The 27,132-nt window shown below is 39.1% G+C and overlaps 3 protein-coding genes across 3 annotated transcripts; all 3 read right to left on the bottom strand.

Moving 5' to 3' along the window:
• Positions 1 to 4,265: 4,265 nt before the first annotated feature.
• Positions 4,266 to 10,620, bottom strand: ankle1 (ankyrin repeat and LEM domain containing 1). Its single transcript, XM_033965175.2, has 9 exons — positions 10,273 to 10,620; positions 9,659 to 9,811; positions 9,396 to 9,501; positions 9,138 to 9,261; positions 6,356 to 8,677; positions 6,095 to 6,263; positions 5,853 to 6,015; positions 5,640 to 5,772; positions 4,266 to 5,457 (listed from the first exon to the last, which is right to left on the bottom strand). Exons 1-9 carry the CDS (start codon positions 10,335 to 10,337, stop codon positions 5,291 to 5,293), a joined length of 3,402 nt encoding a protein of 1,133 aa, XP_033821066.1. The 5' UTR covers positions 10,338 to 10,620; the 3' UTR covers positions 4,266 to 5,290.
• A 561-nt stretch (positions 10,621 to 11,181) lies between these two features.
• On the bottom strand, positions 11,182 to 16,341 carry LOC117369628 (alkaline phosphatase-like). The gene is made up of 11 exons (XM_033964924.2): positions 16,223 to 16,341; positions 15,793 to 15,909; positions 15,051 to 15,166; positions 14,225 to 14,399; positions 12,960 to 13,132; positions 12,763 to 12,888; positions 12,589 to 12,658; positions 12,378 to 12,512; positions 12,063 to 12,254; positions 11,866 to 11,985; positions 11,182 to 11,481 (listed from the first exon to the last, which is right to left on the bottom strand). The coding sequence occupies exons 1-11, from the start codon at positions 16,326 to 16,328 to the stop codon at positions 11,213 to 11,215; spliced, it is 1,599 nt and encodes a 532-aa protein (XP_033820815.1). The 5' UTR covers positions 16,329 to 16,341; the 3' UTR covers positions 11,182 to 11,212.
• Positions 16,342 to 17,089: 748 nt separating this feature from the next.
• Positions 17,090 to 26,848, bottom strand: alpi.1 (alkaline phosphatase, intestinal, tandem duplicate 1). The gene is made up of 11 exons (XM_033964925.2): positions 26,721 to 26,848; positions 25,519 to 25,644; positions 23,407 to 23,522; positions 22,346 to 22,520; positions 21,510 to 21,682; positions 21,151 to 21,285; positions 20,983 to 21,058; positions 20,384 to 20,518; positions 19,802 to 19,993; positions 18,896 to 19,012; positions 17,090 to 17,583 (listed from the first exon to the last, which is right to left on the bottom strand). The coding sequence occupies exons 1-11, from the start codon at positions 26,803 to 26,805 to the stop codon at positions 17,309 to 17,311; spliced, it is 1,605 nt and encodes a 534-aa protein (XP_033820816.1). The 5' UTR covers positions 26,806 to 26,848; the 3' UTR covers positions 17,090 to 17,308.
• Between the last annotated feature and the right edge of the window lie 284 nt (positions 26,849 to 27,132).

Raw genomic sequence — 27,132 nt, 5'->3', positions numbered from 1 at the left:
GCTAAACAGATCACGTCGCGGTATGATATCAGCAGACAGGCAGACAGACAGAGGAGACCGGTCCATACCTGCAGGCGCTCGGCAACAGCTCACACATACACAAACCTGGCCAGGAATGTCCTCCCCCCTCTGGAGACAACCACACTAGGGGAGGGGGAGGGGGGGGGGGAGCACGAAGCCAGGGGACTGAGAATGAACCAGCTACTGCGAAATGGTCAGAAAATCGTGTAGAAACGGAGGGCGACATTTTGTTTCAAGACGTTAAGTATTTAGTAGGGCTATATTGTATGAAAATACATGGAGCTTTTATTAATACCAATAGACCTCCACACATTTAAAGTGCCATACATGCATGTCCTGCGCAGAAAATATCACAGTAAATGATAACAGTTAAACTACTTTATTTCATTTACACCTAAACCCAAAAGCAGGGTAGTTTAAAAGGCTATTTTAAATGTACAGTATTGTTAAAACACGAGCTGCAAAAAATAATTAGCAGAATGAAACACCTTATTAGTAATTTAGTGTGTGTTATTAGTAATTTAGTGTGTGGTAAAAAGTTCTAAAACATGCAGACGTTATAAATAAATAAGTAGTGTAAAAATGTACTTAAAAGACTCAAGGAACAAGATGCGTCGCACTTGATGTTTTCAGAATCTTGCCTGGACGCTTTATGGCTGGGTGGTCTAATATTATTCTGTTATGACTATTTTGTATTGATTTATGTTTCAAAACCCTCAATTTTCACAATTGAAATGAGCCTAATTGATAGTTGTGTTTTTATGGAGCAAATAACATATCATTGACAAATTACCTTCACACCAGTTTACCTCATGGAAAGATGAGAACTCCAAAAGTGAATTGATCCAGTCACACAATAGCAGCAACATTTGTCACTGATGATGCTTTTGTTATAAAATGTAATCGGATCATCCCCTGAACAATTGATCTTTCTAAAATATCTTTTGTTGTTTGATAGCAATCTTCAAATTCTGGCAGCGTCCGTTACAAAAACCAGTTTCGCTAGTTTGCCTCCAAAACTCTTCCTCCTCTTCCTACCTCCCATCTGTCAACCCCTTTTTATCTAGCGCATGATTCATTTATTTCATTACTGCTAACGTCAAATTTCCCCAAAAAGCAGCCTCTCCTTACACAAAACCGCCGGATGCACTTATCTAAAAATGATTCCGTGGTTAAATGTCAGAGCTGTCGGTACCATTAAGGCCAGTCCGGTTGAAGACAGGACACCCTCTCGCCTCCTCTTCCTCTGTCTCTTCCTATTTCTCCAGCTCCTTGCTCATCATCAAATAGCCCTCTACTCACCCCGCTCCCCACCCGACCAGGCTGCTGTGAGGGCTGATGTTGCAGACCTTGTCATTCAGATTTGGGCCACATTGTCAGCTGGCGGCCCTCCCCTCTCCTCTTCCAACCGGATCTTTCTTCCTACTGTCATCCAGGTCCCGCGGCCAGAGAAGACCTTATGAAGCATGGTTCCTCTTCATCCACTTCTGTCAGGTTCAGCACCGTCACTCAAATCACATATTTTTTTTAGAAAGAAGACGCAGTTAGGCTCTGAGCAAGGACTGTGCTTTTTTTGGTCAAATTTGGTTAGAGAAATTGTCAACTGGAAGAGCTGCAGGCCTAAATTATAGAATTTTCAAAGTTTTTTAAAAATACACTACAGCGCAGAGACAGTGGCTGCGGTTACATGCAAACCAAAATATGATTATTATATCTGATTTCTGGACTTTTAAGATGACTTAAATGATATTCAAACCACACGGAGAGAAATATGGCGATTTTGCTGTTTACATTTCAATTTAATAGTCTCGTAACTTAAAAAACGTGATGATAATCTGATTTTGAGTGCACACTGACGGTAAGGCAGTTGAAATACCTTGCACAAGAACACAAAAATGCTCAAGTGGAGGCAGGAATTGAACTGACAGCTTTACAGTTAGTGGGTAAAGGAGCTCTACCCACTGAGATCTTATCAGACCAGTTTACTTAACATGTTTTTTGTACGTTTTATAACGTAACCATAATGATCCAGGATTGGACAGACCACAGCAGCAGATACATTATAATAACATGCAAGTATTTTCTAATATATATTGCTAAATTCTCTATAGTTAAGGCTAAGCTCGAGCTGTTGGTAGAAAGCTCCACCTTCACATCACTTCTCATAAACACTAAACGATGTGGTTGGATGATACAGAATGCATCATCCAACCACATGTTGACTCGAAACCACATTTTATTATTCTGCGTCAAATCGGTTGTGGCTTTTTACTCCTCCCATAAAAGTGTTTTGTAGTTGTAATGATTCAGGATTGTGCAATTCCTCACACATTTCCATAGCATTAAATTAGACAGTAAGTCAAACCTGTTGTGCTTCCTTAATGAAACGCCGTGCTTTACTGACAGTGTGAGTCAATCATTTTGAATCTTGCTCCGTCTTGTGAGTAACTTTACAGGCAAACTAAGTAATACCCTTCAGTCCCATGTACAGACTGCAGCCCTACCCAGGTGCAGTGTTTACTAAAAGCCACTATGAGTCAGGAGTTTCAAGATGAATTTCTTTCTTAAACCTCTCTTGAAAGTATTTCCCGTTCATGGTTCAGTCAGGGTGTCACATAGTATATCTTATAGAAGGGTAGTACAGCAGATGTCTATTCTCAGATCCTTAGCCAGATTAGAAGCTTTCAAACTAACATGCAATAAGGCATAGCAAAATACAAGTGAGCATTTTTTTTGTTTACCATTATGGTATGCATGGTTTAATAAGTGATGAATCTTTGTCTAAATGTTGTATAATGGGATAACAGAAATAAGATTGTCTTTGAAGTGTCTGTTGTAAATTTTGTATTTTTCACTGTCTCATGAAACTTCCCATTTCAGGGGAATGTTAATTAGACTAAAATTAATATGGCCATACATAAAACATTTTCTCCTAGTTAGAGAAGCCCTGGGTGTCCCTGTCCGAACATTTCTATGTCTAATTAAGGTGATAACCAATGTGTTATATGGGGCTATTTGAGTGCCTGTCTCAGTAGAGCAGAATTTAGCTTCTTCCACCACAGCCCATAGGAATGAGTCACTCCCTGTGCATCCCTAAGCAGACTGTCATCTCCTGTCACCATCAGGACCCTGCTCGCCCCGGTGAACATTCAACGCTGTCGGTGAGTTTCAGCTAAATGAAGAAAACCATCGACCGTTGACTGTACCCTGTGGCTGGGGTTTGTCACTACGAATCTGCAAAAAATAACTGAAATAACACAATGTAAAAACAAACACAGATGAGATTCACATAGTTGTTATACTAATGCATGCACAGGACTTAGTGGACCAAAAGGAGATCTTACTTCCCCGCATTTCACAACAAAGGTCACAATCAACATTCATTGCTGTCGGTGGGTTTAACTGTGTGGAAGAGCTCACTGAACGATGAATGCAACTGTGTCCCAGATTTCGTCCGCGGCCGAGGGAATAGAGGCATGATGCGCTGATGATGGCGTTATTTACCTCCTCCAATGTCAACTCAGATCCAGTATGCAGCTTAGAGGCTGTGGAGCAAACTGACAGCAAGTTCACATTGGATTTTGATCAGTAGAGCTGGAGGGTTTTAATAGAAGATCAGCATCACTGAGGGTAACAGTGGAATAATAAGAGCTTTAATGTGAAATGTAAATGTATCTGATGGCATATGTGTACTTATAATAGTATAATTATTCAGTTTGTAAATTGGTATTTATGAGTTTGATTTAATAAAATGTAATTGTGATTATCATTGTTTGTCAAGTTATTCAATAAAATGCAAAATCAAAATAATAACATGAATACATTTTTTTTTTATCTGGTGGAGAGTTCAACTGCTTTGTTCCAAGGTGATGTTCTTGCTTTGCCTGGAATGTATCCATCTCAACGCAGACAAGCAGGTGATACCATCATGCAAAGTTACAGGTCAGACCTGTGGAGAGTCAAGCCAGTAGATCAGGACAGTAAGACTGCATGTGATTTCAGTGTTTTTGAGCTGTAAAACCATCTGTGATTGAATAGATTCAAGACAAGTTCAGCGCCATTCTGTGGAACATTCTGGGCATCTCAAAGAAGATGGGGAGTTGGCAGACACCTCCACAGTAAAAATCCATAGTACACCTTTAAATTAGTATTTCACTCGTTCAAAAGATGTTAATATGATTTCAGGTCCTAATGTCCAAAACATAACTCTTGTTGACCACAAGAGGGAGACCAAGACCACTACAAGAATTTCTCCAGCTATTTATTTTAGGCAAAAACCTATAACACAGTATACAGTAGAAAAAGGGCTGATCAGTAGGAAAGTCAAACACAAACATGAAATATGACTAGTAATGAATAAAAACACTAGTGGTCATAAAAATGTTAGGCTGCTAATATACAAGTAAAATAATGTGAATAAATGTTATTAAAGCACTTAAGTTCATATTAACGGTTAGTCGTGATCTACTATAAAAAAAACAAAAAAAAAAAACAACAACAACAACAAAGCATTTGCAACTGTGAAATGCAAGGCTATATAGGCAACTCTACCACAGACATAAATTTACACAAACTTTGGAGTAGCTTTTTTTTTTTTATATAAAAACACAACGCACAATATTGAAACTACTGTCTCCCCGGAAACATGTAAACATGATCCAACATTGTATTTAGAATCAGAACAGCTGCCATCTTAACAATACATTATCAAAAATGACTAACTCGGGTCACAATCATGTGAAAACAGACCATACACAAAAATCAACAAAAAGGTCAACATAATGGACCAACCATAATAAAAACTAAACAAATACAGCGATGTAATGATGGGCAAAACCAGTGATTTTTGTTTTAAATGGATCTAAGTAATACTATGGAAATATTGCAATATTGATCCAATATGACACTTTTGAGTTTTGTATTCATTTGCAATTAAATTCAGCAATTTTACCTTGAAGTATACATCTTAATATCATAATTTTAGCTCCACCCCAGCTTAAACAGTAATGTACATGAAGATAAACTAAAACATAAAAATATTTTCATGGAAATGTTTATGTTTCATAAATTGGTTAAAATATTATTTAAAAGCTATTCTTGATCAGTTTTAATTGATTTCTTGATGTTTTTTGCAAAACATACTGTGGGTATCTTGCGAGTATCAAAATATAATCAGTTTTTAGCTACTGATCGGCCCATCACTACTGCATTATATCTGAACTGAAATGCATCTCAGACACTGAACATATCACTGTTAAGAGTCACAGTCTTATTGCCTGATATCTGCTGGTCTGAGCTGCCTCTCACCCTCAGCCAGAAAGATCTGCATGGCCCTGTACAAAAGGTGGATGCCCAGCTCCTTCTTCCTTCTTTGCTGCCAGTTGGACACTATTCCATAATAATCTCCTCTCTTCTGGTTGGTCAACATCTTCAGGCCTGCAAGTAAATAGACATGTCAGATAGTATAATGAACTTATTTTTCTTAAACATGAATACTACAAAAAGAGGGTTCTCTAAATAATTTATACCCATTCTTATAGGGTTTTGCTCATTGCTATTTGCTCATTGCTATTTCTATGTCTTTAAAAGAAAAGAAGGCACGCATTTACTGGTCTTACCAATAGCTTCCACCATGCAGGCCTCTCTGGTATAGGCCTCTACAGGAATAACGTTCTGAAAACAGTGCAGGGAAATGACACCCTGTCCGGCATTCCACACCTGGAGGATGTGGTCCACTTTGCGACACAGTTTCTAGATCAGGGGACCAAATTGTAAAGACATTACCCACTGATTAGTTTACAGGTTTGTCAAGTGTATGTGTGTAACTGTACCTTAGCGCTTTTCTCCCCTTTGTAGTACTCTAAAGCCTCGTACAGATGACTGTATGGGCGTGAGCGCTTTCCTTTGCCAACATAAAATATTGCATTCACAAATGTCTTGAAACATTCATGTGGCGTTATGGTATGACTGCGAAATGGAAGGTTGTTGGTGACCCTGGAATAAAACAGGAAACAAACAACTATGTATTGGCTTGCATTTTAATGTAAAAAACAAGATCTGAAAGATGGTGCACCTTGGATCCAGCAACAGGTAGTTAAAGCTGGATTTTATGATCCCCTCTCTCCATTTCCTGTTCTGATCTGGTTGTTCAAACTGTTGACACAGAGCCTGTTCATCTTCCTGGGATTGAGGCAACTCAAATGTCCTTAAAACGCGACATAATTCTGTGCTGTAACCTAAATCTGTAAATAAAAACTGTGTGAATGCTTTAATACAGTGGAATTGAACAGTGTATTTAGGCATTATTTGGAAGGTAATTCCCTTTGCCCCTTACCTGATTGTGTCTGGTCTATGTGCTTTTGATGATTTGGAGATTGTGTCTTTGCCTCCTGTAAGAGGCGACACAGTCTGCGCATGTAGGTGGGCCTTGTTTTGCTGCTGATTGGTCCAGGACTCGCCCCTAACTCCAGCAGCCTTATTCGGAGCTCTTTGTCTGTCAGGCCTCTAGTCTCTGGTAGAACTTCCACGTCACTGTCACTGGAGCTCTTTTGTGGCACTGCCTTCGGCTCCTGGTTCTCCTTCTCTTTGCTCTTAACAATGTCTCTGTGCATAGAGCGCCAGTCGTACAGAAGCGTCTCCTCACTGCTGGTGCTGACGCTGGAGCTGAGGGAGGTGTTGGCTTTAGGAGGGATGTGGGTCTCGATGAACTTGTGCCCTTGTTCTGTGTCAGTGTAAAGGTACTCCACAGGCTCCTCCACATCGTCAATGAGAGGCCGTCCTCCAGGTGTGTAGGAGATATTAGCTAAGCTCCGTGGCCTGCTCCAGCCTGACAGTCTGCTCATGCTGTATCGTGGGGTGCATCCAGTGCCTGGGGTGCATGGGGGATCAGAGTCCTCCCGAGATCTCTTCGGGGAGAAATAACTGGAGCTGGATGAAGAGGACAACGATCCAGGCTGAGAACTGCAGTCTTCTGTTATCCAGACTTCATCCTCTTTTTCATCGTGCTCTGAGGTTGTACACTTATCTTTCTGCACATCACTTTTCCCATCATCTGTACTTGTCACATCGTCAGTCAGAAAATCCTTGTTATCTGAAGCTTTGTTTTGTATAGCTTTTACAATCTCAGCAAAATTCTTTTCATACGCATCCATAATTTCACTTTCTTTGTCCAAGATAAACGTGTCACCTTGTGATTCAACAAAGGGAATAGTGTCATTGACGGTCTGCGAGAGATTGATAGTATCTGCTTGACTACTGCTAACACTGGAGCTGGCTCTCAAAGTGCTGGACTGTGTGTCTTGGTAGTCTCTTGACACAAAGTCTCCTTCGTTGTTGTTGATGGGATAATATGAGGAAGTGCTTGCTGTATAGAGGCCTTTGTAATTGTTTTCACTGCTTTGAGACCGAGGCGTCTGTCTGCGAGATCTGACAGGTGTAGGAACAGTGTCCTCAAACAAAGCGGAGGTGATCAGAAGACTCTCTGGTGTTTTGCTCATCCTTATTGAGCAGCGACTCAAGCGCGAGCGCGTCCTGCCCGTGACAAAAGGACTTGGAGTAAAAGACAGATCTTGGTCAAATAAATCCGCCGGGGGGTTTTCAGTCACTAGCTTCATTTCATCTGCAACATTACACAGGGCAGTTGCATCATCATTTTGGTGATTGGTTTCAGACAAGGCCAAGTTATGAAAGCTGTCTGATAAATGTTCTATGTTATTATATTTTGAACCTGGCTGAGGATACGCCTGCCCAATTTTATAATGATCTTTTTTGCCTTTTCCCTCTGCTTCTGTGGAATCTGTGTTAGAGGTCATTTCTGGGCATTCTTCTGCAAAAGCATGAGCACTATTAGTTGCTGGACCCTCTAAAGCACTTGTGTAACGGTCACTATCACAGCTACTGTAATGGCTACTTGTGGTTCCACTGCTGCTGCCACTCCCCAGCTTCTCAGTCTGAACTGCTTTGACATTTCCAGGCTGCTGTTCCTCCTCATCACTCTCGTCAAAAGTACACTGACTAATCACAGTTTTCTCCAGGTTCTCATCCGTGCTCTCACTGCTTTCCCTACAGAACACATAAACATGATCTGGGGAGGTGACATCAATGCCCTGTGTCTGGCAAACCGTGGCCATGCGCTCTGAGTCCAAAAAGTCTGAGTATTCTGTGGGGTCAAAGGGCAAACTCCGAGATGCGTCTTCGATGGGTTCTTGTTTGGGAGTTTCGGGACTAAACACAGGAAAGTGTTCATCTACATCTCTAAATGAGACACTTTTCCGTATTGTTTGTTGAGAAGGAAGAACAGGATGTGTGTCTTTTTTTGAAAGGGAGATTCTGTCCACATCTCTCCACAAAACGTGCTCCTCAACAACTGGTAAAACACCTACTAGTCCAGCAGCTGACATGCGTGTGCTTGATAAAATGGAAGGGCCCTCACATGCCCAACTGTTCCACTCCCGGCTATATCTTCTTTGATCAACCATGTCAGAAAGTCTGTGTGACAGTCCTCTTCCATTGAGTCTTCCATTCATGTTGAAAAACGAAGAGCGTCTTGTGCTGCTTAAAGGGCATTCACCAAAGTCGCTGATCCTTGATGAAGAAGAGCTAAAGCTAAATTCTGAGTCTGGGTAGCTGGATGTGTCCGTTTGGTCAGAATAAACAGCTATGGGGGGGGGGGGGGGGGGGGGGGGGGGGGACAGAAGTTAATGCAATTAATGAAAAAATGCTGGTAAATGAGTGTGCTACGTAAGGGTTTTGGGTAGACGGTAAGCTTGTCTCCATTGAGATGTTATGGGCTGATCTGGAATGTCCCACAGTTTGGCATTAAACTTCTACCTAAATCTCTATGACAAGCAGATGACTCATCGAGCCAATTTTTATCATATCTTCGGAGAGGCAACCGCAGAAAGATTCCATGTATTTAAGCAATTTTGGCACATTCAAAAAACATCTGTAATTGAAGTCGAATGCCATACTATGGAACATTCCAGGCAAAGCAATAATATCTCCATGGGCACAAGCAAAAAAAAACATATCTCCTTCTACAAAAATTACATACTGCACCTTTAAATATGTGAGTTCTTATGAATGAAATTAGACTGTTGTAACTCAAGTACACTTACAGTAAGAAAAGCGAGGCAGGTCCTCTTCTTCTGTATCTCCAGAATCTCTTTGATACTCCTGAAGAAGCTGTGCACATTTCCTGTTATCTTGTTGTTCTGCAAGTTGCCGTGGCGTATTCCCATCCTGGATAATAAAAAACATACATGCTGAATATACTTATACAAGAATGGCAAAATAGTTCATAAAATACATTACGGTAAGTTAAAAGTACTTATGTTGCATAATGCATAATAATGAAATACATAAAGACCACATACATTGTCTGTCAAGTTGGGATCCCCTCCATTGGTCAAAAGTAGTTTCAAATTTTGGAAGCATCCCCAAATTGCAGCAATGTGGAGAGGTGTCAGCCCATCTGCAGATCTAGATTTACAAACAGGAAACCATCAAATACTTCACTAATTCCAATAGTTAATAGGTTTATTTTAGTAGTCAGCTAGTCAGTTATGGTGTGTATAAGTAGGCATGTAGAGTATAAATAATCATAATGTCTTTCATTTCTTATAGCTTCGGATCGTACTTGACATTCGGGTTTACTCCATTCTGAAGCAGCAATTTTAAGCAGCGCAGATTTTTCTCTGCCTCTTTGCCAACAGCCAGGTGGATCGCTGCCACTCCTCCTCTGCTCACTACATCAGCCTGGGCGCCTTTGGTCAGGAGAGCCTGCACAGACCTGTAAAGGTGACAGTAAAAGAGAGTAAAAGACTCAATTATTATGTTATTGAAGTCAAGTTAAAATAAATGAATTATAAAACAATATAAATGCACCATAATAATTGTATATCATTATTTCTTTCACTTCATTATTTGATAAACAATTATCAAGTCTATGATACAACTAGATCTGGCATAACTCACTGGCTGCGGTTACATGCACAGTCAAAGTTGGACTTGTAAGATAATTAAAATGAAATCACCAGATTTGTTTGTGATCATGGTCCCTCTGATCACATAAGATCTGGTGGTTTACATGACATTTAAATAATCCTCGCGGTCCAGAAATCAGCTAATAATCATAGTCACTCTCTCATTTACATAACCTTAAATGAGAATCTTCAAGTCTGTCCGTCAAACATCAACAATAACAAAGACATGTCTGGACATGTAACACACGCAGAAGAGAAGAGCTTTTACCTGGGGTCTCCATCATTTACGGCTTTACATAGTTCACTTTCGAGCCTCTTCGACTTTTGGTCCATGATCCAGGTATGAACACAGCTCAACAATAACTACTGAGTTCTTGTCCCTCTTGGCTCATAGTTTACCACAGTTGTGCAACATGCTAGTGCTAGCATAGCTAATATAACCTGAGACACGACAGGAAAGCATCCTGTACCTATGCATGCGCATTTAACGCGATACTACTGAAGCTAGCAAAACACGACCTATCATTTGGCATTTGTATTTTACAACCTGATTTCGTATAATTGTTAGTGGATTAAATTTCCCTCCGTGAACAATAACCATCCCCCTTGCTCGCACAAACAGGAAGTCCCGCCCACCCTCACATCCTATTGGACACTAGTGGCGCTACACACCACCTTTGGCCAATCAGAAGCTTACATTTAATCTTTGACACTCGTGTTTTTTTCGATTTATTTTAATTTTCAATAGGTTAGGTGCAATTTGTGCAGAGCAAGTTTTCATTAAGGTACGATTAAATTACAGCAGTGTGACGACTGTTCTCGTGCTTTTCTGTTCGAAGTCAGTGCATTTAATTTTACAATGTGGGACAAATAATAACAAAGAATAATTAACAACATATAGCTGCGACTGTCCTATTTTCAGTTTATTTGGCAGCTCATTTATTAATTTTCTTGACAGTATTATGAGTCTGACCCAAACCTTTTCATCTAACAATCATCGTCATTATTAGCTTTATTTTATACGTATTTAATAAATAATCCAAAAGTACATTAACAAATATGGTTCTGTGCAAAGCAGTCACTTTAAAACATATTTTCATATCAATTATGTACAGTTCTAAACAAAAGAACATTTGATGCAAATATACTTTTTTCTCTTGAAGTATCAAATTATTATTATTATTATTAATTATATATTATTTAAAACTTTAAAAAGTGCAGAAATAAATCAAAGCACCAAGTAGCATCAGTAACAGACTGGAGTGCACTGGTGCTGCATGGTTGTATTCAGGCAGTTTGCACTCTTCATAGGGCGGTACACAGGAGGCATAGGCCATAACATGTGCAATGTAATTCTGCTCTTGGACTCCATGAAAAAGATGGGACATGGGGCCCTTGGCAAAGATGGCCACATCATCAATGCCATGTGTTTCTGAGCCCAGAGGGACAGGGGCCTGCTGCCGGTAGTCCTTGTCACCTGGGAGAGAAAAACATATGGCTGTTATTAGGCCTATCATATCTAATATGTAAGTACTTAAGTGTTTCATTCTGCTATTTATTTACAGTTATTTACAGATCATGTTTTGAACAGAATTATAGATTTTTATTTATTTTTTATTTTTTGCATTATCAGCTCTAGGAGTATTGTGTCAGTGGCATGAATTGTTTATATTGATATCATCATTTATCATCTATATTTACGTCAGAAATATATCACATTTTAAAATTCGCGACAGCCCAAATAGTTACTTCAAAATTCTTAAATGTTGACATTAAAGCTTGGTCTTCTCTACACACTTCTATAACTAACCACAAGAGGGAGACACTGCGTCACTGTTATTTGAGGATGACTGGGACTCACGTGTAACAGTTTCATTTACATCTGGACGGACTCCATCTGCACCAATTTGGTATCCGGGTCCGTTTCCATACACAGCCGTCGTGAAACGCTTGTTGTCCTTCGCTATTGAGCGAGACAGCCCTGGTCCATGAAACAAATGTCAACTTTTAATCATGTTTAAATATACATACTCAGGTTCTCTTTTTCTAAAGGTTTACCCGTAACTGGATTCCCTCTGACAGAATGTCCTCCAAAGGCAAAGACGTGGGAGTGGTCAGCAGTGACTACACTCAAGGTGTCAAACTCATTGGTGAGCTCAGCTGCTCTGCCAATGGCGTTGTCAAACTCCACTGCTTCATGGAGAGATCGCTGTGCTCTTCCTGCGTGGTGGGCATGATCAATTCTACCCCTTATAAAGAACACAAAATGTTTTTGCTATATTCATATTGTTGAAAAACAGAAATATGTTGCTTTTCCAATAATGAGCAGACTGTTAAAGTGTGGAGACACACATACAAAACAGTGATACTTATCTTCTACAAAAAGGAAAAATCCCTTGGGGTTCTTGGATAGAATCTTGATAGCTTTATCCACCATCTCAGTAAGAGACGGGTCCATGCTTGGATCACGATCCAGCTCATAACGACAGTCTTTTGGCTCAAACAACCCTATAGGCACACAGCAGTTTCAGAATATTTGTAATTGTTGCAGATATGGTATATTTCACTCTAGAGAGACTCTTACCCATCAGAAAGTCTGTATTTTTAGGATTCACCTTATCAAACTCTGCTTTATTCCAGACATATTTAACATTCTGTAAGATAATAATGTGACATTTTCATTTAAGGTTTTAATCTAACTATATTTAATTTGTGATGAATTATGCTGTGTATATAATTAGTTATATTGCCTCTGTACCTTTTTATTTTTAAGCCACTCCATAATGAGATTCTGCCCGTCTAATCTGTTTCCCATCGTGGTTGGATACTCTGGGTCTTGTACATTTGTGGGAAACATGTACTGACGTCCTCCACCAAGGATTACCTGTAGTTAAAGGTATTATTTACATATCTTTTATGCATATATTTGATGTCATTTCTTTATGTGCTAATTACATCAATTTCTGTGTTGTGCACCAGCTGGTAGGCCACATCCCTGCAGCCATTTTGGACAGCCTCAGGGGTCAGGTCGGCGTCTGAGTACCAGTCTCGGTCGGGCGTGTGTGCATAACTGGCTCCAGGAGAGGCATGCTGGACTCGAGTGGTGGTAACTATTCCCACTGATTTCCCTAAAGCACAGGAGAACTGAGGTCATCATTTAACAGACTCACCAGTGTCTGTCTGTAAACGTATATCATGAAGAAAGCTGCTACAGATAAGATAAACAGAGAAATATAGACAACTTTCTCTGGGCATGTAGATGTACAAAGGGTCGGCATTCAATTTGAAGCTAGGAATGCCACAATAAGTACTATATCGATGTGATAAATTATAGTTTTAACAACTTTTGACCTGTTTTAATATGAGTGCTCTTAACAGACAAAACAAACAAAAACATTTCCAAAACCTTGCTGCCAGGCTTTTAACAGGAACCCCCAAAACGCCCCACATTAACCCGGTTCTATCATCCCTCCACTGGCGTCTAGTAAAGTTCAGGATTGATTGAAACATTTTAGTTGTTAGTTTTAGAGCAGTCCACGGGCAGGCCCCCCAGTACATCCTGGACCTTTTAACTCCTTACTTCTCTAGACGCACCCACCGCTCCACCAATCAGAACCTACTTGTGGTCTCAAAAAACAGGTTTAAAACTCAGGGGGAACTGTCCTTTAAATCTGTAGCCCCAAAATGATGTAATATGTTGCCCATTTCTGTCTGTGGATTCTATTATTTATTTTATTTTATCTTATCAGGAAGTCCCATTGTTATTGCATCTCATTTTTAAGGGAGCCCTGAGTACACAGTTAAAACATAAACATTTACAATTAATAAAATGCACAGTTAAATGTACATTTAAATATAAACCTGTGATCCATAAGGCTTCAGTTAAAACAATTACAATGATCTGAAAAGATGAGAGAAAGCAGCTGACGATACTCCTGTTTAGACAAGGTTTTGGTCGACCGAGTCCTTCGACCCTATTTGACTTGTTTATTTGGTGTACCTGCTCTTGTTGGTCAGTATTTATTGTGGGTACTTTTTCTCTACAATGGGAAGCTTTTTGTTACTACAGTAACACAATACTGGGTTGTAGAGAGTTGAAGAAATACTTATATGACTCATGTTATACAAAACGCTGAGCTTTAGGGGATCATTTTGCAGGGTTATTGTATCAGTGGTGAAAGGCCTGTTTGAAACTGCACACATTAATATCCTAGACTTACCAGCTTGCTTGGATCGATACAGGATAGAAGTAACTTCATTGCCAAAAGATTCACTACAGTTGGATCTTGGGGCTGAGGCACTAACACCCAGAGTCCCATAGTTGGCCTTTACACCACACAAGTACGCTGTGGCTGTGCCGGCGCTGTCTGGCATCTGCTGGTCTACGTTGTATGTCTGTTCAAAAGATATTTGTGTTACTTATTATATATTGTTGTTTTTTTCCATGTTTATTCTTTGTGATTGTCTCAATATTGGCACGATATCATATTTTAGTGTCAAAATTAATCACTATTTCACGTTTACTATTTTTGACATCATGCCCAGACAACAGTGATTTCATTTTATTTGCATCATCCAACTGATTATTAAGACTATACGTGGAGAAAGATGGATGGTTCTTCTTATATTGTGCCCTGAATAATCATGATATCGATTCACCAGTTAATCTTGACATCCCTATTATGTACCACCCTCTCCACACTAACTTCACTCTGTTGCCCTCAGGCCGCAGGTACAGAACACTTAGGTGGAAGCGAGCACGCTTCAGTAAAAGTTCCCTTCTGCCATTGCTGCCCTGAACAGTTAGTAATCTGTAACTTTCCCATTGTGTGCTGACTTGTCTAGTGTGTGTTTAATGTCTGTAATCTTTATTGTACTGACAGAGTGTGTGAAAACATATTTCCCCCTTGGGGACAATAGATAGATAGAAGAATGCATTTATTGTATTTATTGTATGTTAATAAAGGTCTATCTATCTATCTATCTATCTATCTATCTATCTATCTATCCATCTATCTATCTATCATCTATCATCTATCTACTTACCTTCGACAGGGCAAGGTGAGGAAAGGTATCCATGACTAAACTGGTCTCTTCCCCTGAGTGCCCTGCCAGCTGCCCTTTGAGGATCCTGGCTGCGGTCACCGTGGGTACACCCATTCCTGTGCACAGGTGGACATGCACCTGAATGTTAGGTAATACTAGGAACAACATGGCTATTGTCTTGCATGAACCATAAGGTTAAGCAGATGCTGAACTCAACGGAGCAGGGAAAGACAATTAAGTAGTAGCGATTGAGATCTATAAACTTCAAAGAAAGACGTTAATTTATTATGCAGCTATTAAAAGATCACTAGCGTGTAAACGAAGAGACAATATTTTCAAAGTTAACAACAAAGCCAAAAGTCTTATCTCTTGGGTTCAAGCCAATAACTTACTACTACAATTATCTTCTCATGGACACTGTTTTTATGGTACAATTATCTGTTACTGATCAATCCCAAACACAGATAAACTCCTGGGCTATCAGCAGTGTGTGGGGCATTTAGGAGGACTGCTGTCATTAATATAAATTTAACTGTTTTACTCCTGAGGAATTCGTCCCTCAGCCTTCCTGGAATATAGTTAGTTCCTGTATTATAATGATAATAATCTGAACATATATGAGTCAAGCAGCTATTTGGAACTCTGTGATGTTTTTGCATTGACCAAGGCTTGAAGAAAGATATATCGTCTTATATACGGTTGGTGAAGAAATTAAATGGAATGAAACTTTAGTGAGACTCACCATCTCCCAGGAAGAGGATTACGTTCTTGGCCTTATGCATGTTAGGCTGGACATTGAGGGCTGTGTGAAGCGCCTGTTTCGCTTTGTTGTTCCAGTAGCTGGGCTGACGTTCCTCCTCTGTGTTTGATAAATTTAAATGTATTCATCATTTGACATTTGAATAAAAATTGCTTAATTTTGCTCAGCTTTACAAGCTACTTGGACCTCACAGAGAACTGTAAGTTACTCCAATGGTGACATCTCTGTGTGCATACAAAGAGTTTGCGTTCTTATGTTACGTTTAAATCATAAAAAATAAATTCAGTCATAATTAACATACTATTATTGGTTGTTACTTAGGTCTCAACCCGACAATGAAATAGCTTAGACTCTCTAGCTGTTTATGTAAATTTGTCATCTCTCTAAATCCATTATCATTATAAACACTTACCAGAATAACATGTCCCCCTCTCCACCAAAGTAAATAACAATAATCCAATCCAAATAAATGTCTGTTTGTTGGCCATGTTGTGGGCTATATGTGAGTAAAAACCCATTTGAACCTTGTGGTACTCTCACTCACAATTTATAGCAGCAGGTGGAGGGTAAAGGGCACTTGGCGCACTTCTTCAACGTGAGGTGGAGGTAGAAAAGTTACATGCATAAGGCTACTAACTGATGGGTGTGACCAAGGATCACAGCACAGTTTGCCCGCATACTGAGTTAAATAATCTATAATATCCACTATAGCTTATGTTGTATTTATAGTGTTGAAAATATCAATAATAAACACAATTATGTGGAATCTATGTAAAAATATACTGCGATACAAAAGCAAATAAAATAATGTTGTTTTTTTTTTATTTCTTTAAGAACCTTTGTAAAAGATTTACAATTTTAAAAATGCTATACATTAATTTTTCAAATATATATTCAAGTAAAATATTCCAAATAGTATAGCCCAAGAAAGATCTTAAGCGATCCCAACAATCATAAACTATCTGGATAAATTGAGGTCATTGTATTTCAAACTTCAAAGCTATATGATTTAATACCTGAAAACACAGCAGCCCAGAAAACATGTGGGCATTCCGTGGGTGTTGTGGTCCACATCAAGCATTGTTACAACATAAGTTTATGTTTTTCCATAATACAGAATAAAAACTGATACAGTGTTTCTTCTATGATGGCACAGATGATCCTTATTTGGACAATTCAGTTTCATATTCTTAAATATCACTTGCCTTACTGATCAAACAAGGGTGTATTAAAGATTAAGTATAGTTAAGTATAGTTAATGCTAAATGTTTATAACAATCCAAATATATCAGGTTTTGTTGAGCTTGTGTTAGACTATAGGAGGTGAAGGTCAAATGGGGTCCCCATATTCTCCTGTATTTATGAGAAACACTGAAACGTATTCCTGTAATGACAACATTACAGCAAAAATGCTATGAAGCATGTACTTTATGATTGGGGACCAGCGTGTGTCTGTAGAAATGCAAAGTGCAACAGTCTGTAGGCCAGTGTCTCTGTGTCATCTGAGCAGCCACATCCAACTGAAGGTAGCTAACAGTGCGCTCAGCTGTGGTCTTGCACTGCTGGCAGAGCTGTGGCCGGGAGCGTGGGGGGGGCAGTTCTTGTAGGGCTCCAGACAGGCTGCGTAGGCCATGACATGAGCCACGTAGTTCTGCTCTTTCACCCCATGGAACAGGTGAGCCATGGGGCCTTTGGCATAGATAGTCACATCCTCGCCACCATGAGTCTCTGAATCCAGTGGTACAGCAGCCTGCTGCATGTACTCCTCATCATCTGTGGAAAAATACAAGGAACAATGTACTCATAGTTTGTGGTCTGGACCGTAATCTGAAACATGTGCTTATATAGTCGTGAGATTATTTTCATAAAGGTTTGTGGTTGGATTGATTGGCTCCTGAGATTCACAATTCAGACTTTTTATGATGTTGTTTTTAGTTTTAACAAACAGTGAGTCATATGGTATTCTGGAGCATTAGTATTTATTTACAGCTGCAAAAGCACTTGAATAGGGCTGTATATGCCATTCGTCACCCCCAGTGTGTATGTCCTGCTGAAAGATCCTCTCCCACCTCCGCCGCATTCACTTTGAGGAAGTAATGTTGACTTAATGCCGCCTCTTAACAGGTGCCATAATGAAGAATCATTTTTGCTTGTTCTTAATGTCTCGCCGTATATGTTATTGAGAAGGCAAATTAACAGTTTGAAACAGCATTGAAGAAGCACCTGCAAACATGGCCAAGTACATACTTTGAAAATTACTACTTTTGTGCATGGTAGCTTTGAAGGATTTCTGCTAATGGTACAGTAAAGCAGTCAAATTGTTTTAAACATAGTGTAGCAGAGGCCGTGTGAAGTTTCCCTCTGTTAATGATAAATTGTGTCATCTAAAAACAGTATTTAGTGACTCATAATAAACACTTATCGGAACAGTGAATCAGGAGGCTTTTCTCATTCACTTCTGCAGGCGCAACTACCAAATAATCAGGTCACAATCTATTTATTCCTGTTTTATAAGATATATTTTGTGCTTATGAAATAAATCCAACACGTTAGCATATTTTGAAAACAGTTTGTTGACAGATGAATATTTACCAATGTCATTTACACATTTAGGAAAGAAAATGTTTAAAATAGCCTGTATATTCTGTCCATCCAGGTCAGATCATTAAAGTGCATGGAAAGCTCCACCTCACCCTGTACCCTTGGCTACAATAAGGTGTGAACAACAAATACCTGACCAGAAATGGCATGTTTCCTTTCCCTGTTCCGTTTCTTCCTTTGTAATGTTACTACTAGTTCCCGAAAAAGACCTAAACTCTGGGGTTTTAAAAGGCAATTTATCCCAGCACGGAAGGATTTCCACTTGTAAGCAAAGCAGCTCATGCTATGACTAATCTGAATGGTGCAGAACAAGAGGAGGAGGAGGAAGTAGTCCATAGAAACATCAGGGAATTGTTTTAATATCTGTGGACTAAAGTGTTGTAAATGTCTATCAATGGTGAGACAATAACATAAGCCGCAGTCTCTAAATGTACCTTTGCCCTCACTCCTCTCCCACATCTGAAACACATTACTTTGTACTTACAGTAATCCACCATTGTGATGTTCTCTCTGGTTCCGTTTATATGAACGTAGCCCGGGCCATTGGCGTACAGGATACTGGTGAAAGGCATTTTGTCATCGGCCTTCTTTGGTGCCAGACCTGTGAAAGAACAAAATCAATTAAAAGGTGCACTGTGTAACTTTTCTGGTAGAGGAGAGTTATTGCTTTTCCTGGAATGGTCAGCTGTATGGCATCACTCATCCATCTCCATGGAGACCACCAGGTCAGTTACAAGTCAGACTTGTATGTTTTTTTATGTATTTTTAGCAAGAATAGCATTTATTCAACCTGCAGTTCAGTAAGTGCAAGATGGATAAGTGTGCAGCTTTTCAGGCAAAACATTAACATCCCATGGAGACAAGTCAGCAGATCCACACCAGAAAACTTACATAGAGCTTCTTTAATTGTTGAGTTTAAAGCTTACTTTCCCTTTATAACTACCATATATTGGCCTGCCTTTATCAAACACTCATTTATATATATATATATATATATATATATATATATATATATATATATATATATATATATATATATATATATATATATATATATATATATATATATATATATATATATATATATATATATATATATATATATATGCTATTGGATTAATGGATAGCTACTCAACTACTCTGCAAATTACACCCAATGGATGTTTTATTAGGTATGCTTTGTAACCAACCCATTTGATATATTACCGTGAAAAGACAGTTGTTTCCTTTTACCTTAAGCTGAAAACATGGCATTTACCACAGGATTGCTGTTTGTTAGACAGATGTTAGACTTGTCCTCTGATTTGGCTGCTATGATTCTGTACTGATTAGTGGTGATGTGTTGTTTTTTTGTGTGTAGATTTGCATCATAAACTGTACTTATACATACCAAAGATTGGGTTCCCTCGAGGAGTGTTGCCTCCAAAGGTGAAGACGTGAGAGTGGTCGGCCGTGACTACAGTAAGTGTCTCTGATGCTTTGGTGAGCTCCCCAGCTCTGTTTATAGCCTCATCAAACACAACTGCTTCTGTTAGGGCCAGCTTGGCGATCCCATCATGGTGGCCGTGGTCAATTCTCCCTCGTATAGAAGAAAATGACACTTATAATCATGAACTTTCAATGATTAAAGGTGCACTATGTAACTTTTCTGGTGGGGAGGTCCACTACTGTCTTCATGGAGAACTTATTGCTTTGCCTGAAATGTTCCATAGTGTCTTTACATAGCGATCTTGCTTTTATTCAATAACAGGTGTTTTGAGTTAAACAGAATATCTTGAAAACATGTATTCTTACTGTGAGCAGGGTTGCCACACAGAATTTTAGTGGAATCCCCCTTGTCTCTATGGAGATAAATAATACTGTGGAACATTCCAGGCAAAGCTAGAGCATCTCCTTGGAGTGGCAGACCCTCCCCCAGAAGGTTACACAGTGCACCTTTAATATGATAGTAGTTTGTTGTAATATTACTTATCTTCCACAAATAAAAAGTATCCTTTAGGGTTTTTGCTCAGGATTTGAATTGCTTTCTCAGTCATCTCCACAATGGAGGGGTCTCTGGTGCTGTTGCGGAAAACCTCAAATCTCATGTCTTTTGGTTCAAACAGACCTGAAAACATTACATTGAAATTCATATTATGTGTAACTGAATACAATGACATAACTATTTTAGCACTTAGCAATACTAATAAACATGCCTTTTATTATCGTCCTTTAACATAAAATGGCACACATTTATTCTGGATCTAGAAGTGTGTCACTTTCTGATTCTGATTCTGATTCTATGTGAATATTTTTGGTCCATGGCTTTCAATTCATCTAACAGATACATTTTTTATTAATAAAAAAATTCACACAGTAGAGAGAATTCTTACTCTTATTGTGTATTATTGTCTTACTGTGTACTTCAGAATTATTCACCAACACCTACAAATATGCCGCTGCCTAATTGCTTAACAGATGTAAAGATGAGAGCTGGCCTTAACGTTAAGTCAGTGTTTTGAAACAGTAATGTAGATAAGATAAGATAATATCTGATGATGTAATCAGCCTGCTACATAAACTGAGACTCACCCATAAGTCGATCTGTTGTCTTCACATCAATTTCATCAAAGTCTTTTCTGTGCCAAACGTAGCGTGATCTCTTGTTCTTTAGAGAAAATAAAACAATAATATATTATTGAGATTATAGAATGATTGTTGGAATGATGTGCACTTTGAACGATGGAATAATAGTCATACTGGTTTAGCATGTAGCCACACATCAATGAGGTTCTTCTTGTCTTTGCGGTCACCCTTGCGGGAGTTGGACGTGGGGTACTCTGGGTCTAGGGTGCCTTTGGGTGTCATGTACATCCTTCCCCCACCTAAAATCACCTGTATTGGAAAACATATTTTTATCTGCTGCATCTATATTAACACACACCACACTCACAGTCATGTCCTCAGTGCACTTTGTGTTTTATGGTGATTTAATCCATAAGCAGTATACTACATTCATATTATAACCACAATAGATAAGATCATTACTTTATGATACAGTAGTGGGCATTGTAAACTGTGCAATATATTGCATAAATCTGAGTTAATTTTCTACTTGCATCAATATCCACATTGGTGACGAGTTGTGTGGCAATGTCCACACAGCCTTGTTGCTGTGCGCTGGAGGGCAGGTCAGAGTCACTGTACCAGCTGCGGCTCACAGAGTGGGCATAGGCGGCTGCAGGGGAGGCATGCTGCACCCGAGTGGTGGTCACTATTCCCACTGATTTACCTGGACAAAATGGACACAGAAGTATGTTTATGTACATGTTTATTCAATATGAGACAGTGCTAGGCCTCATGATAACACATTCTGAAGTGTGATTTATTGTTTTAGAAAATATAGTTGAGGAATGACAGAAATGCTGCTGCTCAAATCGTAGTTCACAGAAAAATAACAAAAAGCTCCAGAAAAGTATCCACAACAAATACAGATCCCCAAAAATGATTGTTCCATCTATCATAATTAAACATGTTAGTCTTGTAAATGGGTCAGGGTTATGTATGTATGTAGTCATGTAGTTTTTCATAACATACTGAACCCCACATAAAGTTTTTTGTACTCAAAGTCACTTTACAGTTAGATGTATCATCGATTCACTCATCTGTCTTATCTGTTACTTAGGTAAACACAGCTGCTTTGGGGCAGACTGTCACACACATGGCCATGTTGGCCTACAACAGAAAAGCAATGTGTTGATACTAATGTGCCAGTTATATTCTGGACATTGACCTGTACTCGTTGAAGTAGCTTATCATTTCATTGTTTTATTTGTCATAAATGGGAAGAATAAATAGATATCATACATATCATAAGGATAAGATAAGGCTTGAACCTATTTATTTTCCATTAAAAAGCTAATTAACAGTGAGGCTGTATTTAGACCATGGTTACCTTTAGCTTTAGCACGTCGCAGGACAGAGTAGACCTCATTACCAAAGGTAGTGTTGCACTCATAGGCCACAGCCATCGCACTGACGCCCACAGTCTTAGCATTAGCCTTGACCCCACAGTGATACGCTGTAGCTGTGCTGGCACTGTCCGCCACCTGTTTATCCACACTGTAGGTCTGAAACAGAAAACAGATTCAATTAATTCATCAAGTGTGTGTAGGAAATAATCATAGCATGGTATAGAAAGGTATCCTTTGATTCACATATGAAAGAATGTACTCACTTATAATACCTCTAATACTATGACTGTTGATCAATGAGAGAAATTGCTTGGACACAGTAGTTGACACATTATGATATAATAACAAAGTATACAAGAAAGTGAATGGATCATGACCTGTGTGAACCTGAAGACACTGTAACTGCTTGTCACACTCTAACAGTAACCTGTTTAGCTCTTTTATTTGTGTAAGTCTCCCTAGTCTTTTGCAGTGCAATGAGGAGAGATTTCTTCTCTTGCCATTGGCTGTAGTTCACACTGCAAGTTCACTCTTTGAGATAGCACATTACTATGTGAGTCTTCTCTCTGGTCCAGTCAATAAGTCACTTTGTGTAGTGTACAAAGCCCCTTTGAGATACAAAGGTTGTGAGTTTGAACCCTGTTAAGTGCAGCTCAAGTGCAGCACTTAGCTGTGGTAAGGGTAAAGACAATGCAAACATGCTGGATTACTGTCCTTCCAGTAACCATTTTGTTATGAGTTGACATTATTTTGCTGATGCAGTTAACAGTAAGTCACTCTTATTGTATATATCTGTTTTGTATAGTATACAGATGATCATAATGATTGCAGACGCACAATGAATCATGATATATTCAGCGTTCATTAGTGTTGTAGTGAAACGGCATGAAGAATTTCTTTTGTGCACATGATGATATGTGTTCATTTACAAATATGATGTGATCACTAATGATGTAATACAGTATTGTGATATTTTTCACAGTCGTGCTTCTAGCCTGGAGATTTGACGGTTTTGTGAAGGCCATGAGTCTGGTGCCATTACCTTGGACAGAGCCACATATGGGAATGTGTCCATGGAGAGAACTGTCTCCTCTCCAGACCTCCCCTCCATCTGCCCCCGGAGGATCCTGGCCGCGGACACAGTGGAAACCCCCATCCCTGGAATGATTGACAGGTTTGCATTAGCGTAATACAGAAAATCAGGGAATGGAAAATAATAATTATAACTTTAGAGGCGTGTGGGATCCTTCACAGCTTTAAATAAGACCCACAGACCCCGTTTTGCCGTCTGTCGGTCTGTCACAGTGAAAAAAGGATCATGTAAATCTCTGCACAAACAAAGTCAAAGGCCATTAGTTCCAACTGAACCCATAATTGGAATGGTGCATTTAAGGTTGTGGTTTTGTAGGAAAACACATTTTCGCACAACATTATTTCACTGTATAAACCTGACTCCACAAGCGACTATTCACTGCTCTACAAACCATGCAGAACAAGTGCATGTCCCTGGGTTTATTTTGACCATTCTGGCGGTGGCAAGATTATTTATATTACACCTATGAGTAAAGGCAAACTCTGGGTTGGATATTATTAGATGTGCAAAAAGTCAATTTACTTGTATAAGGGCAAATGTAATAGACAGTGGTTAGCAATTTGTGCAGAAGTTAGTTTTTGGTTCATTTCCAAGTGACTCAATATTCTACAGTTGTTGTCAGTATTGGCTCTGGATTGCAACTAGGCCTGCCATAATACATCAACTTATTGTTCAATACATAAACAGATGGAACAATAATTTCTCAGGGTCAGTATTTATCATTGGGACTTTTTCCTTGTACTAGTGGGAAATATTTAGTTCATTTTCTGTACCACGATGTGATTTGTGCTGTTGAAGGTTGAATTATGAACTGTTGTGACTCATTATATGCACAATTATATGCTGCAACTAGGTCCCATATTACGTAAAATTGACTCTTGTGAGCTTTAAGCCATGTTATAATGCTGTTCCTTCCTCAAAAACATTTCTGAAGTTGTGTTTTGTTTCATTCACACAGGTTTGAGTAACCCGTTATTATAAATTTGTCTGCAAAGTTCAAAATGCTCTGTTCCACTTTGAGTTTTCAGGTTAACAGCTCCTTTTACCTTTAGTTCAGTAGAGATTGGGAATTCCAGGGTTGAAATGATCCAAATGATTCTAGTGAAGGTGTATGAAGTTTAAAAACACAGTGGAGCACTTCCTGTATTACCACATGACATCATAAGGTGGAACAGGGTGTTTTTTTGTTTGAGAAGAACCGAAGAATTCAGCCTAAATATGCAGGGTTTGTGTGTTTAACATGTGTGAATGAAACAAAACACAACTCCAGGCATGTTTGTGATGAGAAAACAACATAACATAGGGCAGAAAGTGTAATATGGGCCCTTTAAGCATTGCACATTTAGAATACTTTTTGGGGGATAATTTTGCTTTATAGTTTGGTTTCAGTATTATCGTTTAGCATTTATATTTATTTCAGCAATTGACCACCTACAGCTCAAAGATGTGACTCCTGCACATGAATTTAACTTAAAAATGTTCCTTTTAACTGAATGTGAGGCTAACCTCTACATCGGGCTGTGCAATTAATCACATTTTAATAAAGTCATTTCTAACTGTCAGCTACCATCTTAGTTTTTATTTTTTTATTATTATTTTTTTAATAAAGAGGTCTACAGACAACTCTCTGTCTGGAAAAGCATGTGGCTTGGAGCAGAGTTCAAATTCCGGGAAATAATTTGACTATTGGTTGTGTTAAATGGCACTGATTAAAAGTCTGTCTTGTTTGAAAACTATTTTTATTAGGGTTTTAATAAGATCAAATAAAATTGAACTGAAAATTGTGGGTTGACCAGTATGAGGAAAACCAAAAGCATTGTTATATTGCCCGTGCTTAAGTCTACATTTGATCCCTGTTGCACTCAAATTGTATGACTAGCCACACAAACCTGATCTTTTTTATCTGCCATCACCGCACCTCCCTACAATGATTTTAACGCGCAATTAAGCTGTAAAAATAAAGCCATAGTTAGTAGTACATGTGTAAGTCATTAACAAAACTGCAGCTTATGTCCACACTGTTACTGTCCACACTTTATGACATTACATTGACTGCCATACCGTCTCCCAGGAATAAAATGATGTTTTTGGCTCGGTGTTCCAGTGGGCGGAGCTTCAGCGCAGCATCCAGTGTGTCGCGGGCCTGAGCATCCCAGTAAGCAGGGTCCCTCTCATAGTCATATCCTTCTGTTTGAATAAATAGACAGATTTATAAGAAATCAATTATTATTTCTTAGCAGTACTCAAGCTCAAAAGTCAAAGTTTAGCAGACTTTTATGTACTTAATAGAGCACTGACAGATGAGAAACATTACAACATAACTGGACACTGAACGATGATGAACTGACTGGACTCATTGTTAGGCAAATCTGTGCTTTTCTTGTGAGTTCAAGAGAAAAGACTGATCCCCCTGGATGTCTGAAGATGTTTATTTAGGACACTTAAGTCCTACAAAAACTGTATCACTGAATCTAGTCATAGAATTCAGCACTGGCATAGACCTGTTAAACCAATTTGTAACCCACTGTCTGGCCATTCTTTGGTCACTTATCCCTTTTTTCCATAGTTTACACGAAAGAATGATTTTGTTCCCCAGAATCTGATTATGCAAAACGCTTTAAAACAAACCACCACATTTGATCCTGCATATTCTGGAAACAAACCTCCCCCACAACACAACTCAATAAAGATGAGCATGTATTTGTGTAATTCCAACGCTCAGCAAAACCAAACTTATTCCTCAGTAAAGAGACTCCCTCTTTCTGTAATATCCCTATTGATTTTGTTTAAGCCAGATGCCCTTCTTGACACAACTTTTGTCATTTGTCCAAGCTTGAACACAATGATAGCTAACACAAACCTACTGCATCTTTACTTACTGGCATTTCACACAAGCGCATCTATCAAACTCTGCTAGTTAATGTTGGATGCCAATACACTCTTGAGGTCAACTCTGCAAACTTAGTTCATTCAAAAAACCCTGAATCCCATTAGTAAACAGAAACAGTTAGTACTTCAATATAGACACACTAAACCAACTGGCAAAATCTGTATAAATTATTGCAAAGTTTCCCAAAAAACATATTTGTTATAAATACACGTTTTAGCCATGCCAAGAAATTATCATGTACAAATAGTCACACAGCTTCCACAGCCTGGTGAACATTCTTACCTATTCCCACCTGCTCACGTCCCCTCTGGGTTCACCCACAAAGTGCTGTTAATATCCAGCATGCAAAATAAAAGCTGTGTTGTCCCCTCACCTTGATCGTGCTCTGTAACCCAATCCTCTGCCCACACCAGGAGCCCCCCAAGGATGAGTAAGAGAACAGGGGCTCTTGGTTCCATTGCGAAGTCCCACCTGTAAGGATGACTTCTGTGTGTGTTTGAATGCTGCCTAGACCTACGGGCCCAGCCTTTTTAAAGCCCCACTGGGTGTGTGTAGTAGTAGTAGTAGAGAGGGAGGGATGGGCTTACAGTCACAGAATGGGAAGAGTGGAGAGAAAGGAGAGGGGAGAGAGAGAGGGAGACCACACAAGAGCAGTTTGAAGCACACCATCATAGCCCCTTCCACTTTGATTCCTGTTTTTTATTGTTTTAAAAGCTTGCTTTGATTTAGTTTGCCCTGCTCTCCTTCTCCAAAACGTGATGTTTTTTTGAAGTGGTAAATTATTT

This window comes from Periophthalmus magnuspinnatus, chromosome 4, assembly GCF_009829125.3.
Source record: "Periophthalmus magnuspinnatus isolate fPerMag1 chromosome 4, fPerMag1.2.pri, whole genome shotgun sequence".
In the NCBI taxonomy this organism is placed as follows: Eukaryota; Metazoa; Chordata; class Actinopteri; order Gobiiformes; family Gobiidae; genus Periophthalmus; species Periophthalmus magnuspinnatus.
Note: the sequence above shows the minus strand (reverse complement) of the source record. Positions and strands in the feature narration are given on the sequence as shown.

Bases quoted from the DNA above. Each gene is read 5' to 3' on its own strand.
- ankle1 (XM_033965175.2), bottom strand. From the start codon at position 10,337: ATGGACCAAAAGTCGAAGAGGCTCGAAAGTGAACTATGTAAAGCCGTA. The intron at 9,262-9,395 runs GTATGTGGTCTT...TTTATTATCCAG, and splicing joins ATCCCAACTTGACAGACAAT to GATGGGAATACGCCACGGCA. The intron at 5,773-5,852 runs GTACAGTTACAC...CCCCTGATCTAG, and splicing joins AAGGGGAGAAAAGCGCTAAG to AAACTGTGTCGCAAAGTGGA.
- LOC117369628 (XM_033964924.2), bottom strand. From the start codon at position 16,328: ATGGGTTTTTACTCACATATAGCCCACAACATGGCCAACAAACAGACA. The intron at 14,400-15,050 runs GTAAGTAGATAG...TCTTTTGAACAG, and splicing joins CTCACCTTGCCCTGTCGAAG to ACATACAACGTAGACCAGCA. The intron at 11,482-11,865 runs GTGAGTCCCAGT...TTTCTCTCCCAG, and splicing joins TGTAAATGAAACTGTTACAC to GTGACAAGGACTACCGGCAG.
- alpi.1 (XM_033964925.2), bottom strand. From the start codon at position 26,805: ATGGAACCAAGAGCCCCTGTTCTCTTACTCATCCTTGGGGGGCTCCTG. The intron at 21,059-21,150 runs GTATGACTATTA...TTTTCTCTAAAG, and splicing joins TGTGGCTACATGCTAAACCA to AACAAGAGATCACGCTACGT. The intron at 19,013-19,801 runs GTATGTATAAGT...GTTCTTTCACAG, and splicing joins TCGAGGGAACCCAATCTTTG to GTCTGGCACCAAAGAAGGCC.